This window comes from Alexandromys fortis, unplaced genomic scaffold (genome assembly GCF_014885135.2).
Source record: "Alexandromys fortis isolate MF-2015 unplaced genomic scaffold, M_Fortis_MF-2015_v1.1 scaffold_213, whole genome shotgun sequence".
NCBI classification, from domain to species: Eukaryota; Metazoa; Chordata; class Mammalia; order Rodentia; family Cricetidae; genus Alexandromys; species Alexandromys fortis.
In genome coordinates, this window is record NW_026068093.1 from 2,337,642 (window position 1) to 2,352,915 (window position 15,274).

The 15,274-nt window shown below is 45.7% G+C and overlaps 1 protein-coding gene across 1 annotated transcript in view; it reads left to right on the forward strand.

Annotated features, from left to right (window-relative positions):
- Nucleotides 1-15,274, forward strand: part of Sag (S-antigen visual arrestin) — a 37,154-nt gene that overhangs the window by 10,881 nt on the left and 10,999 nt on the right. Inside the window, exons 5-9 of the mRNA XM_050123081.1 lie at nucleotides 2,007-2,066; nucleotides 5,165-5,241; nucleotides 6,534-6,669; nucleotides 7,789-7,873; nucleotides 12,599-12,671. Coding sequence (XP_049979038.1) covers nucleotides 2,007-2,066; nucleotides 5,165-5,241; nucleotides 6,534-6,669; nucleotides 7,789-7,873; nucleotides 12,599-12,671 — 431 coding nt within the window. The remainder of the gene's footprint in view (nucleotides 1-2,006; nucleotides 2,067-5,164; nucleotides 5,242-6,533; nucleotides 6,670-7,788; nucleotides 7,874-12,598; nucleotides 12,672-15,274) is intronic.

Below are 15,274 nucleotides of genomic sequence, written 5' to 3' on the forward strand. Positions count from 1 at the left end.
CCTCCAAAGTTATAAAATTCTTTTTAAAAAGATTATTTAGCCAGGCATGGTGGTTCATACCTTTAATCCTAGCATTCAGGAAGTAGAGGCAGGCAGGTCTCTGAGTTTGAGGTCGGCCTACTCTACAGAGCATGTTCCAGGACTGCCAGGACTATACAGAGAAACCCTATCTTGAAAAAACCAACTCCACACCCCACCCCCCAAAAAAGTAAAGAAAGAAAGAAAATCAAAACAAATAAAGAAAATTATTTAGTCCTGGGTGCTTCTATGCACCTATGCTGAGAACCTGACGTGGCAAGTCAATGCATCTCAAAATCTATAAGAGGTGTTTTAGTACACGCCTTTAATCCCAGCATTCAAGAAAGCAGAGGCAGGAGGATCTCTGTGAGTTCAAGGCCAACCTGGTCTACATAATGGGTTCCAGGTCAACCAGAGCTACATAGAGAGACTCTGTCTCAAAAATACAAAAGACTCAGGCCAGATACAGTGGCACATATTTTCAATATCATCACTTGGAAGGCAGAGACAGGCAGATTGTTGAGTTTGTGGCCAGCCTGGGCTACATAACGAGTTCCAGGGTACACAGAGAAACCCTATCTCAACCCCAACCCCAAAATACAAAAAATAAAAAACAAACAAACAAAAAAAAACTTTAGCAATGTGATTTCTTTTATCTTTTTGAGACAGGTTCTCCTGGCTGTCCTGGAGCTTACTGTGTAGATATGGCTACACTCAAATTCAGATCTTCCTGCCTCTGCCTCCCAAATGCTGGGATTAAAAGCATGAGCCAACATGCCCAGCTATAAATGAGATGAGATCTTTAAGTACCGGAGGTGAGGTTAGCTGTTTTTGCAAAGGACCAGGGGTTGGTGTTCAGCATCAGAATGGCAACTTAAACTTGTCTATAACTCCAGTTTCAGAGGTTCCATTACCCTCTTTTGGCCTCCATGAACATCAGGCATACATGCAGTGTACTTACATATGTGCAGGCAAAACACTCATGAATATAACATTTAAAAATTAATAAGTCTTAGCCAGGTGGTGGTGGTGCCCGCCTTTAACCCCAGTACTCAGGAGGCAGAGACAGGTGGATCTCTGTAAGTTCGAGACCAGCCTTGTCTACAAGAGCTATTTCCAGGACAGACTCCAAAGCTACAGAGAAACCCTGTCTTGAAAAAACAAAACAAAACAAAACAAAAAGTAAGTCTTTTTAAAATGTGGTTTTTCAGCCATGAATAATGCCATATAATATGGAAGCAGAGGCAGGAGGATTGAAAATTCAAGGCCAGCATAGATTAATAAAGACCCTGTGCCCCCCCCAAAAGATATGATTCTAATCTGATCGTTCCCTTTCTTGCAATGTGACACATAGCATTAATTGGCTAAAACTGGACTAAAGGGTTTGAAAGTGTTTATTTATTGTTGTATTGTTTTGTTTGTTTATTTTGGTTTTTCAAGACCTGGTTTCTCTGTGTAACAGCTCTGACTGGAACTCACTTTGTAGACCAGGCTGGCCTTGAACTCACAGAGATCTGCCTGCCTCTGCCTCCTAAGTGCTGGGATTACAGGTGTGCGCCACCACTGCCCTGCTTGTGGTATTGTTTATAATGACAAAAAAAAATTTATGCATCATGTAAGTGTCCAACAAAGAGGAATGGCTACATGAAGTGTGTGCTGTCGAAGCTCTAAGCACTGTGGAGATGTGTATAAATGATGTGTAAAAATGGTTAGAAAGATCTCTGAATGGGACAAGGACTAGTGAAGTGAGCGAACCAGATAACTAGACACATTTGGTCGCAGTGAGCATGCATCCTGTGTACAACGTCATTTGTGTGTCTCCATGCATGCTGGAGACATCTGGAACTCGATCAGTGTCCTGGGTGTTAGGAGAGCAGGATCCACTCCTGGAGGTCCGGTTTGTCTTCTTGTGTCACTGGCGTGATGGTTTTCCACTGCACGTGGAATAACCCCTCTGAGTGAAATGGTGTGTATTTGTGTCTCTCCAGTTTCCTGACTACCTGCCCTGTTCAGTGATGTTGCAGCCGGCTCCACAAGACGTAGGGAAGGTGAGTTAAAGAAGAAACACCACAGGCTCATCCTCCTTCAATAGGTTTTTGAGTGTTTGTTTTTGAGGCGGGGTCTTATGTCGCGGAGACTGGCCACTGCCTTCCAATTGCTGGAATGATAGGCGTGAGTCACCACGCCAGACTTTCAATAGACCTTTCAAGTAGCTTTTTATCATGGAAAATTTCAAATACACACAAAGATAAAGAACCCGGCGCAAAGACTCTCCGTGACCCCACCACTCGTCTCCAACAATTATTAACCATGATCATTCTTATGAATAAGAAATTAGAACCTCCTGGGTCTCACATGTTAAAGAAAAGCCACAGGCAACAACAAAAGCACACAACTGCAGGATATATTAGCTGGCCACAGGCACTCTGGAAAGCCTCAGGCTGGTGTGAGGGAGGGACAACAGGTAACATTGAAAGTCCCCATCTTTATACCGAGAAAAGGGGAACGCCAGACTCTGCAGGGAGAGAGGCCCTGTCACTTGTGGCGGAGGGAACACGCTCAGGCTGTTCCTGCTGAATGAAAGAAGGGATGAAGGGTGGGAGCTGAGGTCAGGGTGGGAAGCACTGGAAGGCCAGGTCTTGAGGACTTGGGTTTGAGCTAGAATGACAGGGGAACCTGAACGACAGGCTCTGAGTCAGGCGTACAAAGGGTCAAGAATGGATCTGAGGTTGGTCAAGCACGTGCTGCAAAGGCAGAGGGAGGGAAAACAGTGTGACCAAGATGAACCATGGACTCCAGGCACAAAGGCAGGAACGATGAGAGAAGGGAATGGGTGCTGGATTGCCAGGGCTCCAAGACTGGCCAGCTGGCAGGCAGGTCTGTATCTGAGTATGGAGGACAGTAGACAGAGATTGACAATGACAAATGTGAGGACAGTGTTCCTCAGTGTGGCATCATCGCTCACTCAGGGTTCATAGGTCAGAAATGGAGTGAAAACAAAAGCAGGTGGGACAGAACGGCACAGAATAGAATGGAACTAAATGGAATGCGATGGATGCTCTCGGAACTGATTGCATGGCGCAAAGGTGAATGTCATGTCCTGAGAGTGGCTTCACACATATGTGTCTGTTTTATTGATCACACTATAAATATTACCTTTAAAACATTTGAGTGCCATCGTACCAAGCCTCATCAGATCCATCCGTGCTCTTTCAAAGAGGCTCCAAATCGTGATTCTTAGATGATCTTTCTGGAGTTTTACAACCCTGTGTAAGCCAGAGCCCCTTCCATCCCCTCTATTCTTAGAGGGGAGAGGCTGATAACTTGGTTGGGAGGCTTCTGAGCTGGGAACCTCCAGTATCCTCAAGCTGGGGACTTGGTTGCAGTTGGTAGGCTTGAGGGACACATAGGAGATTATTTTGTTTTGTTTTGATGTGGTTTTTTGAGACAGGGTTTGTCTGTAGCTTTGGAGCCTCTTCTGGAACTAGCTCTTGTAGACCAGGCTGGCCTCAAACTCACAGAGATCCACCTGCCTTTGCATCATGAGTGCTGGAATTAAAGGCGTGCACCACCACTGCCCAGCCACATAGGAGATTATTAAATATATACATACATATATAAAGATGTAATACATACGTATAACATTATATCTGAATATAACAATGCCATTTTATGTATCACAAATTACACGTTATAATCCTATAAATATTATGTAGTTTATTTGTTGTTATTATATTAATAAAATGAATATACTTTACACTATATAATGGTCACACAATATAATGCCTTAATACTATATAATAGTTAGCAGTATATAATATATAGATGGAAATTTTTAAGCACATGATATACTATTATGCTATTATTTAGTTTTACACAGCTACAGAGTGAGTGCTTCAACCTAGGGGATCCACAGAGCACAGGGAAGCCCATAGATATATGTGGCTTGTTAGGGACCAGCCCAGATTGGGATGGATGGTGGGATGGGTGGGTGACAGAGCAGGCTGCCTACACATTACCTGGCTGATGGAAGTGACACTTGTTTCTTTACAACCTGCAGTTAAAAGGTGCTGTGTGTCCCTTAGTCTCAGAACCTTTAGGTCTGTGGCTCGGCGGTCACCATTGACCTGTAGCATTGAAACATAAGAGACATCTTGCTGTCTCTGATTTTCTCTCTGGCCAGAAACCAGAATGTGCTGGGCCTCCATAGGGAACTGAGGACTGGAGATCACAGGCAAATGGCATTCACTCCATCCATATAAGCTTGAAAGTTCTCTTACCATCTTACCTAATTTTGAAGAGAAAAAAAAAATCAACCATTGTAAGCCATTGCTATGTGGCCAGAATTAGCTTTCGGGGAGTCAGAGTGCATCATGGCAGGACATTCACGGATACTGCTCCCAGCACATGAACATCTGTATCTGTCTCCACTGCTGGGGCTGGAGAGATGGCTCAGAGGCTAAGAGCACTGACTTCTCTTCCAGAGGTCCTGAGTTCAAGTCCCAGCAACCACATGGTGTCTCACAGCCATCTATAATGAGATCTGGTGCCCTCTTCTGGCATGCAAGCATACATGGAAGGAATGTTGTATACATAATAAATAAATAAATCTTTTAAAAAAGAAAGAAAAGAAAATGCCTCTGTAAGATCAGGTTGTTGGCAAGCTTGTAGAGCATTTTCTTAATTAGTGACTGATAGGGAAGAGCTCAACCCACTGCAAATGGTGCCATCCCTGGGCTGGTGGTCCTGGTTCTATGAGAAAGCAAGCCACAAGGAGCAGCACCCCTCCTTGACCTCTGCATCAGTTCCTGCCTTCAGGTTCCTGCCCTGTTTGAGTTCCTGTCCTAACTTCCTTCAGTGATGGACCGTGATGTGGAAGTATTAAGCCAAGTAAACCCATCCTCCCCAGCTTGCTCTTTTGGTCATGTTGCTTTATCACTGGGATCGTAACCTAACTAGGACACTCACCATCTGATGCCAATGTTGGATCCACTTATACATCTCCACTAGTCTTCATGGGACAACCCCAAGAAAGACACAGCTAAGGTGAAAAGCTAGGGCTTTCCGTCTGCCTGAGGGTGTGATCTTCTGTCCTGACTCCTGGGAAGGGAGGTGTTAACCACTCCCTGTCTCTTTTCTCCAACAGAGCTGTGGAGTCGACTTTGAGGTCAAAGCATTTGCCACAGACTCCCCAGATAGCGACGAGGACAAGATCCCCAAGAAGTAAGAGTCTTCTCGTGGGACCGGGGGTGGGTGGGTGGTATTGCGGTAGGGACACAAAACAGCCTCTCTTTATCCTGGTGTGACAGAACTCTCCTCCCCACAGGCTTCCTGTGGCTGGCGACACGGAGCCCCCCCAGGTCAGGGCAGATAAAGACTGAACTATCTGCCATTTATAAAAGGCTCGGAGGCAGTAACTAATAATACAGGCTGTGGAGGATAAAAGAGAATGACAGTGGGCTTAGCAACCTCAGGGACTCATGGGTCCCCCAAACCTGCCAGGTCATTTCCTTTATTCTCTTCCTTTAGTTTCTTTTTTCCCTCTTTTTAGTTTTTCTTTTCTTTTAAAGTGGTATCACTCTGTGGCCAAGACTGGCCTAGAACTCACAAGGGTGGTCCTTGTGCCTCAGCTTCCCCACCATTGGAACGCCAGGTATAAGATACCATGTCTATTTCTTTTTTATTTCTTAAAACATTTCTTTAAACTTATGATAAGATACATACACCATGAAGTTCATGATTCTAACACTTTTGTATGTATAACCCCATAACACTAAGTATATTCACAGTGTTTTTGACACCATTAGAATCTAACTCAAAACTTTTGAGTCATCCCAAACAGAATCTCCATCACCAATAAACATTCCTCCTACCAACCAGGTGCTCCATTTCCTTTTAATTTTTTTTTGAGAATTTCATACATATTTCCAGTGAACTCTAGTGATACGCACATCCACTTCCTTGCCTCCCAGCGCCTCCCCAACCTAACTTTGTGTCTCCTTTTGATTTGATAACTCACTTTCACTCCTAAGCCTCCTCCTATCCCATCCCTTTCCATAGTCTCCTCATACTCGGCACCCACATCTCACAGTGCTGCATGCTCTGTGCTGTGGCTCTGACCCATGACATTGTACATACTAGGCAAGCATTCTGCACTGGAGCTCTGTGCTGTGGCTCTCACCCACGCGTGACATTGTACATACTAGGCAAGCATTCTGCACCGGAGCTCTGTGCTTTTGATGCTTATGACAGTGACAATGTGTCAGTTACACAGTGCTCTAAAGCCTGGTCACATATCACCTGAAACCAAGATACATACTCTCCTGAGAAGAGGCTAGGCCGAGTCTGACAGGATGAAGGGGATCCTTGAGGGCATTGCAGGTTCAGCATTCAACTCCTGGAATTGTGGAGAAGGGATTAGAACAGCATCTGGCCCATTCTCCCGTGTCCTCTCGAAGGCCACTTTGAAGCGCTGGGAGTGTGGTGGATACCAACCAGGAACCTTTTCTCCTCAGGAGCTCTGTGCGGCTATTGATCCGGAAAGTACAGCATGCCCCTCCTGAGATGGGTCCCCAGCCCAGTTCTGAGGCTTCCTGGCAGTTCTTCATGTCTGACAAGCCCCTGCACCTCTCAGTTTCCCTCAGCAAAGAGGTAATCCACATTCCCATGGGCATTCAGGTCAGGGGTCGAGACCACATCCCTCTCACTGTGTGGGTGCATCACGAGTCACCTTCTTTCTGCCATAGCGGAACACAGATGTTTGCAAAGTACCAGCTTTATTCCTGTTACTTTGGCGCTAGTCACCATGAGCCACCATGGTTAACCTTTGCACTTGTTGGCTGTTCCTATAGACTGGGGGCTGTGCAGATTGGAAGCATACATCCCCTCCCATCCACTCTGGCCATTTTCCACTCCTGTCTCTAAGGCGACATTGCTCTCTGTACTACTTCAAATTGCTTACTTCCTTGGGAAATTCAGATCTCATAGAAACCTCACAGGGCAGCCCTGTCAAGAGTGATGTCATCAGTGAGGAGGATCATGGTAGTAGAAGGTGAAGAGCTGTTGGCCAAGGCCCTTGTGGTCCAAGGTCAGCAATACACAGGTTAGCCAGTACCACATGTAGTGTGTACATATGTGTGGGTGTGCCCACTCAGGGCTGGATAGCACAGGGTGTTGCCGGGTAAAGCTCCATCAGCCAGCTTTCTCAGTGACTCCTCTTCATTTCACACTTTCCATCCCCAAACAATGATGTCAAGGCAGGCACCTCAAAGAGCTAATCGCATCACATCCACAGTCAAGAACAGAGAGAAGAAAATGCATGCATGCTCACTGGCTTGCTTCCGTTCAACTTGATTCCTCCACTCTTACTACAGTTCAGGACCCCTGCCTAGAGCATGGTGCTGCCCACAGTGGGGCTGGCTCTGCCCACATGAGTTAACAATCAAGGTGGCTCCCCACAAACATGCCTACAGACCAACCCAATGTCAACAAGACTCTCTTCCCAGGTGGTGCTAGGTTATGTCAAGTTGGCAATTAGAGCTAGCCATTATGCCTCTCAACTTCCCTGGCCTTCTGCAGATGGGGCTGAACGTGTCCATACCCTTCTCTTGAGGAAATGTTGCTATCGTTTTAGGTTCTCTAATAGTGGGGGTATTCAGCCTTATTTACTAGAAAGAGATTAAGAAAATCTTGGTCTAGAGAGCCTTCTGAACCAAGATTCCACCCCACTGCACTCCGTTCTTCTCTTCTGACATCTCTCTCACTTTTCAGATCTATTTCCATGGGGAGCCCATCCCTGTGACTGTGACAGTGACCAACAACACAGAGAAGACTGTGAAGAAGATTAAAGTATTAGGTAGGACCTTCTACAGCTCTGCAACCTCAAGCTATTTCCTAGGGGCCACTCTGATAAGCCTCCCACCTCACCTTTAGTCCTTGGTCTGCCTACTGTTGCTGTTATCATTGACAATAGGACCTTAGGAAGAGAAGGACCTTGAAAGTCACCACATTCAGGCTATGGACACAGCTCAGTTGGTAGAGCATGCAGGAAACCCTAGGTTCAATCCCAGTGCCCCATAAACCAGGTGGTGCTTGCCTAAAATTTCAGCACTTGGGAGGTAGAGACAGAAAGATAGGAAGTTCGAGGTTGTCCTTGGTTAAATGTCTACATTAATGCCAGTCTGGTAGACACACCTAGATGTGTCTATTTTGAGCCTCTACCTCAAAACAACAAGTCATTACATTCACCATCATGGTCTCTTAGGCTGCCCTTTATCTTGGTACTTTGTCTCCTTCCCATCTTCCCATGATCATGCCTTCCCAGAGACACCCCTCTGAGCCAGGTCTCACTTGGGAAGTCCAGGGAGAAGCTTCTCTTTTTGTTTTGGTTTGTTTGTTTAATTCTTTATTTAGTGTGTGTGTGTGTGTGTGTGTGTGTGTGTGTGTGTGTGTGTGTGCCATGTGTATGCAGTGCCTGTGTAGTCCAGAAGAGGGCATAAGCTCCCCTGGGCCAGGTGGTCATTAGCTGCCATGTGAGCTTTGGGACTTGAACCTGGGTCCTCTAGAAGAACAACCTGCGCTCTTAACCACTGAGTCATTTCTCTAGCCCTGCTTCTTCTTTTTTTTTTTTTTTTTGACAAGTGATAGCTTTTGTTGATAAATATAGCAAGTGTCTCGAGCAAGGAATTAGATTTGAAAGCACTGGGCCTAATTTGTGGGCTCCTAGTATGTCACCCTGGAATCTCAGCTGGTACCCACAGTAGTGGCTCCTCGCCCACCTTTCCAGGCCTATAGGCACTGAGTAGAGGTCCCACATAGAAGTGCATAGTGAAGTGTGATGTCCACCTGGAATGACCATCTAGTGAGCATCAACTGTGTTGTGTACTGTAGTGGGGTGCCTCCCACGACTGCTCCTTTATATCATTTCCTCAACCCAGAGCCCATCCAAGTGCCAGTCTGAGAGCATCGTGGCACACCCCTGTAATCCCAGCACCCAGGAGATTCTGACAGAAGGATAATGAGTTTGAGGTCAGTCTGGGTGACATCCCTAGATTTTGTCTTAAAACATTAAAAATACAGAACAACAACAAAATGTGTAGGTCTCTTGTGGGCAAAACAAACCATGAAACACAATGGATTGATCTAGAAGAATAAATTCAGACGTCAACTTCCAAATAAAGCATTTGATGGCCACGATACGGTAGATTTACAATGTCAGAGTCATTAGCCATCTCAGGTCACCCAGGGCAAAGGATAGGAAATTTCAATGTTAAAATAGGCATTGTAGGGCTGGTGAGATGGCTCAATGGTTAAGAGCACTGACTGCTCCTCCAGAGGACCCAGGTTCAATTCCCAGCACTCACATGGCAGCTCGCAGCTGTCTGTAACTCCAGTTCCAGAGAATCTGACATTGTTATACCAATGTGCATGAAATAAAGTTAAATAAAGTTTTAAAAAAATAGGCATTGTAGCTGGGCTTAGCTAGCAAGAGGATCAGGAGTTCCGGGACAGCCGCAACTACATGCAGAGGCCATACATAAAGTCCCATTTTAAAAAAAGCTAGAGGTATCACTCAGTTTATGCTTGCTGGGTATAGGCAATGGTCCTGGGTTTAATCTTCAGTGTATACACACACACACACACACATACACACACACACACACAAATAGGGTTTGTCCTATGCTAACCATGGGTGGTTATACGGTCCAGTTATCTGCTGTGGTTTGTGTGCCCACAGAAAGCTCACATGTTTGAAACTTGGTCCTCACATTCATGCGTTAATGATATTTGCAGCTAAGACTGTGGGAAGTCACTAGGGTCAAATGAGGTTATGAGGAAGAACCTAGAGTGTCTTTGTAAGAAGTAAAGAGACTTAAATTGGCACACCTTCCCTGCCCCCACCATTTGAGGTCCCCTGCTATTATAATCAAACAGGAAGGCCCTTATCAGATGCTAGCACCATTTGGGTTTCCCAGGTTCTAGAGCCAGGGGCTAATTAAACCTCCATTGTTTTTAAGTAGTCTTGTCTGTGGTATTCAGCTATAACAGCAGAAAGTGGGCTGACATGTTCCTCTTTCCCTGAATGTCCATCAAAGATGAAGTTCAGATTATGTGCGTGTGTATTAGAGACTCTATATTTTCACTGCTAATATGAATATTAATTTAGCCTTGTTTTATGTTGGTTTAGTTCTCTGTAGGACTGACTTATTCAGCATATTGTATGTAGTGCCAATACTTTGGTCTATGTGGTAGAGTTTATCTGTCCATTCAGGCTGCTGTAGCAAAAAATACTATAAATCAGGTGGATCACATACATTGAGATGGAGGCCTCAAACTTGTAATCCTCTTGCCCCTGTCTCCCTAGTACTGGTATTCTCAGCTCTATGCCACTGTATCCAGCTAATAACAAACAGTCACTTCTGGTAGTTCTGGAGGCTGGAAAGTTCATGATCAAGGTGCTGTCTGTCAGATTGGCATGATGAGGACCTCATCCTCCAGCAAGCTCCTAGAACCTCCTCTATAAGGCCACTCATCCAGTTCAGGAGTGTACCATCCCCAGGACTGCATCACTTCCCCAAAGAGCCCTCCTCTTAATAATGTGTCCTGGGGTTAGTGGATGAGCTGGTAGAAGTGCTGTTTCCCAGCCTGATGATGTGAGTTTGATCTCTGGAATCCACAGGGTAGAAGGAGAGAACTGACCCTCCCACAAGTTGTCCTCTGACCTGCTAGACAAGTGCCTGGACATGGACATGACTCTCTCCAATTATGCAAATTTAAAAATAATGCCACTTTGGGGTTATAATTTCAATTTTGAAAGAACAGAGGCAAACTTTCAGAAACAGCAACAAAACTGACAGTGTATCATTGAATGTTTGTATTTAAAATCATTTCTCAGCAAGGTGTGGTGCAACATGCTCGCAGTGCTTGCACTTGGGAGCCTGAGGCAGTATTGGGAACTTTAGGCCTGCCTTCAGCACACAGTAAAACCATTTCCAAAATAAAAATAGCTTTCAAAGTTTATTGAATATTAGCAGCAAAACTAATGACCTTGAAAGAAGCTGTTGAATTTTCTGGAACAAGTTGTTAATAGCTTTTTATAAGTTGGGTACATGATGGGTACTTTAAATGGTTTCTTTCAGCTGAGTAGTGGTGGTGCATGCCTTTAATCCCAGGACTCAGGAGGTAGAGACAGGCTGATCTCTGTGAATTCAAGGCCAGCCTCATCTACAGAGCAAGTTCCAAAGACAGTCAGAGCAACTCGGAGAAACTCTGTCTTGAAAAATTAAAGCAACAGCAAACTTTTTTTTTAATTGATTTTGTTTTTCTTGTTGCAACAGGGTCTCGCATAGCTCAGGTTGCAACAGAGAGAGTCACTGAATTCTGATCCTCAGCCTTGCCCTTCCAAGTCTCTCGGGCATGAGCCATCAGTCTCAGCTGCAGGGTTATTGTGTTGTTTTCTGAGCCAAGGCCTTTCTTATCTGTCCTACTGTGTAGACTAGGCTAGCCTCAAGCTTGCAGAGTCCCTCTTGCCTCTACCTTCTGCATGCTGTGGTTTACAGGTACACACCATCATGTGTGTGCATGCATATATATGCAGGTAGAGACCAGAGGACAGTCTCAAGTCTGGGTCCTCAGCTATTACTCCTCCACACATACACTTTTTTGGGAACAAGGCTTCTTACTGGCCTAGAGCTCACTAAGAAGGCTAGGCTAGCTGGTCAGCAAGCCCTAGGGATTCATTCACCTGTGTCTGCCTCCCAAGTGCTGGGGTGTGTGTCTACTGGAGATCGAATGCAGATCTTTGTGCTTACAAAGCACAAGGCCATCTCCCCAGCCTATCTTTGTTTTATATTTATGTGTGTGTGTGAGATAGATAGATAGATAGATAGATAGATAGATAGATAGATAGATAGAGCCACAGCATATATGTATGGAGATCAGAGGACAACCTGTGTGAGTCAATTCTCTCCTTCCATCGTGTGGATTCCGGGAATTGAACTCATGACATCAGGTTTAGTGACAGCTCCCAGTGCCAGCCTGTCTTTTACTCTTCAGACCTGTCCTGTGCAATCATCATCCCCCTTTTCCTGGTGGGGAAACTGAGGCTTAGAGGAACAAAAGCATTTTCCCTACAGAGATGTGAGCCTAAGCAGTCAGGTTGCAGAGCCATCCTCCCTGTCCACCATATCACAGTGTGCATGGATCGTGCTTGCTTCTGGCAGGTTTCCGAAAACTTAAGGACTGGGAAGACAGTATTCCTTTTGTAAGGTGGAGGATGATGGAAAGGGGCTGGGTTTTAGGCAAGTACATGGTGAGTTTGGGGATGCTGGAGACACCATGCCTTTGGATAAGGACACCCGGTATAGATAGTAGGCTTGCAGGAGAGAAGGGGACTCCCGGGAGCCACATCCAAGAGCCTGGTGTTTTGGTCCCTGGTGTACACAGAGAGGGCCTGAAACAAGACCTTGAAAATTTGCAGCTTTTAAGCTGGGGGCTGAGAAAGCCAGAACTGGATTCAAACGGTCCTGTGCAAGGCACGAGAGGCTGCCCTGTTTACCTCCCTCCTGTCTTCCCTTTGCAGTGGAACAAGTAGCCAATGTGGTTCTCTACTCAAGTGATTATTACGTCAAGCCTGTGGCCGCGGAGGAAACACAGTAAGTAGCGGTTGTCTTTCCACTTCCTGGGCAGCCAGCCCACTTTGTCAACTTCCTCTTCTGAAGCAAGAACTAGGGTGCCCCACCAGACCCCCAGCCTTTGCTTTCTTCTCCTTTTCTCACATCAAGGCTACAAAACAAGTGACCAGCTAAGCTCTGTGTTTACTTTGCCTCTGGGGCCATCTCTTAGGCTGAGAGATCAGGCTTCATAAACAAGGACTCAGAGGGGAGAAATCTAGGAAGAAATATCACCACGGGAGCAGCAGGGACTCTGTGTATTCTTGGAATGTGTTGGCAGGAATGGGGTGCTCTTTCTTTACCCAGGTTTACCCAGAACTATCAGCCCAGGCTAGGGATATATATATTACACACATATATATGTATATATATATAATAGTTGGGGTTTAATAATATTTTTAGAATTGAGAAGATGGCTTAGTAGTTAAGAGCACATACTGTCTTAGAGAGAACCTAAGTGTTAGGTGGTTCACAAATGCCTATAACTTTAGCTCCAGGAAATCTGATACCTCTGGCCTCTGTGTCCCATCCACACATCTACACACAGTAAATTATATATAATATATATTATATATATATATATAGAGAGAGGGGGGGGGCGGTTCTCTATGTAATAGCCTTGGCTATCCTGGAACTCACTTTGTAGACCAGGCTGGCCTCAAACTCATAGAGATCCACCTGCTTCTGCCTCCTGAGTGCTGTGATTAAAGGCATGCACCACCACTGCCTGGCTAAAATAAATATTTTTTAAAAGACATTTTAATCTAGGTGTAAGTATAAAGGTCAAGATTAAATTAAGTTCTTAGCTTAGAAACAACACACGCACACACACACAAAACCCAAAAGCATAAGAGCATGGGCCTGAGCTTCTCACAAAAGAATCGCAGAAAGTGAGACCCGCCCAAGTGTGGGTAGGATTATCTAACAGTCATTGGTGACTATATTTTTTGATCATCTCATCAACTTGAAAGTCTTGTAGCAAGGACAACTGGACTAGAGAGCTTGGTCCATTCTGAGCTCATTGTGACTGATTTTCTTCCTTCAGCTGGACTCAGAACACACACAGAATTCCCCCCCCCCCCCCAGATCCTTAGTGTCGCCATGAGAGGCCTGCCAGGTGTTCTGCTTTGTGCTTGGAGGTCAGGTTCCTAACACACAGGCTGGGGAGAGAGGCTTGGCTATGCATCCCCACTTTAGCTAGCATGTTTTATACAGAAAATATTACCAGGGTGACAGGAAGCTTGAGTGAAAGGCGTTGGTATGGGTAGTAAGGAAAGAAAACCTGAGATCATATTAAAGAAAAACTGGTATCATAGTAAATATTAAAATCCAACTTCTCAGTAAGCTACTACTCAAAACAAGATAGCCTTGCATTTAAGTAGGTATATGGTGTTAAGAAAGACAAGAGTACCTCATAGCCAGGCTGGGTCTGTTCCACATTCAGTTCAAGGACTGGGGAGTCTTGGCCTTGACTGGCCTTTTGGCATAGTCCACAACTGTGGGGCTCATTGTCCTGATAGAGTTTTTTTTTGTAATATATGTATATATCTCATTTCCTGTTTCTCATTCAAAACTTTGTGTGCTTTTTGGACCAAATGATCCTCAGGAAAGTGAAACCTTTCTGAGATTTCCCTGAGGGCAGGAGGGGTCTAGAAATGGGGGCCGGATCACTTAGCTTTTTCACTGTTGAGGCAAATACCCAGGAAACAACCTGTCCGAGGGAATACCTGTTTCCATTCTCAGTTTCTGTCTATCACAGCAGGGGGAGGGAGGCAGAACAGAACAGCTCAGGAAGCAGAGCGAATGCGTGCACTAGCAGGGTTTCTCTCTTCTCTCCCTCTCTGCTCACGGCCAGGCTTCCGGCCCATGAGATGGTGGCATTTGTATTCACAGCGATCTTCCCCTCCGGGTTAGGTTCTCACAGACACATCCGGGGTTGTTCTTTCCAAATCTCCTAGGTCCTTCTCAAGAAAACCCCACTAAGACTAATCCTCACACTGGTCTCAACCTGGAGACCACTCAGAAGGCTGTAGCACCTTAGCCACTCTTCCAGACACACCCAGCCCCCAGGACTCTGGTGGGCAGGCATCCTCAAACCAGGTCAAACCTGACTTCAAAGACACTGCTGACAATGCAGTCTGGGATCCTAATGGCCCTGGGCACAGCTGTGGGCCTGGCATAGTCCTTCAGCAAATCCTACTACAGTAAAGGCTGTATCATTCTAGCCCCAGGAGCCCATTCCATGACAATCAGGCTGGAGAGAGAGTCCACTATGACCCAGGTGGGAGAATGTGGCCACCCCTAGATCAAGCAAAACATTGCAAAGGGCTTCCTGTACTCACCAGAGACAGGAGAAGCCGGAGCTGCTTTAGATTCCTCACGGGGAACAAACAGGGAAGTCCTTCCCGTGGGATGGCTGGGAACCCATTCAGGAAGTGGTCCTGATGCGGGCTTCCAGCCAACGTTTGCAGCCCCTCCCCCCTCACCTTCTGCCTTCAACCCAGGCCTGGTGCTTAGTATGTGTACTGGAGAATAAATATCCAGCCCAGACACCACTCTGGGACCCCCAGGAGTGCTGTGTCCCC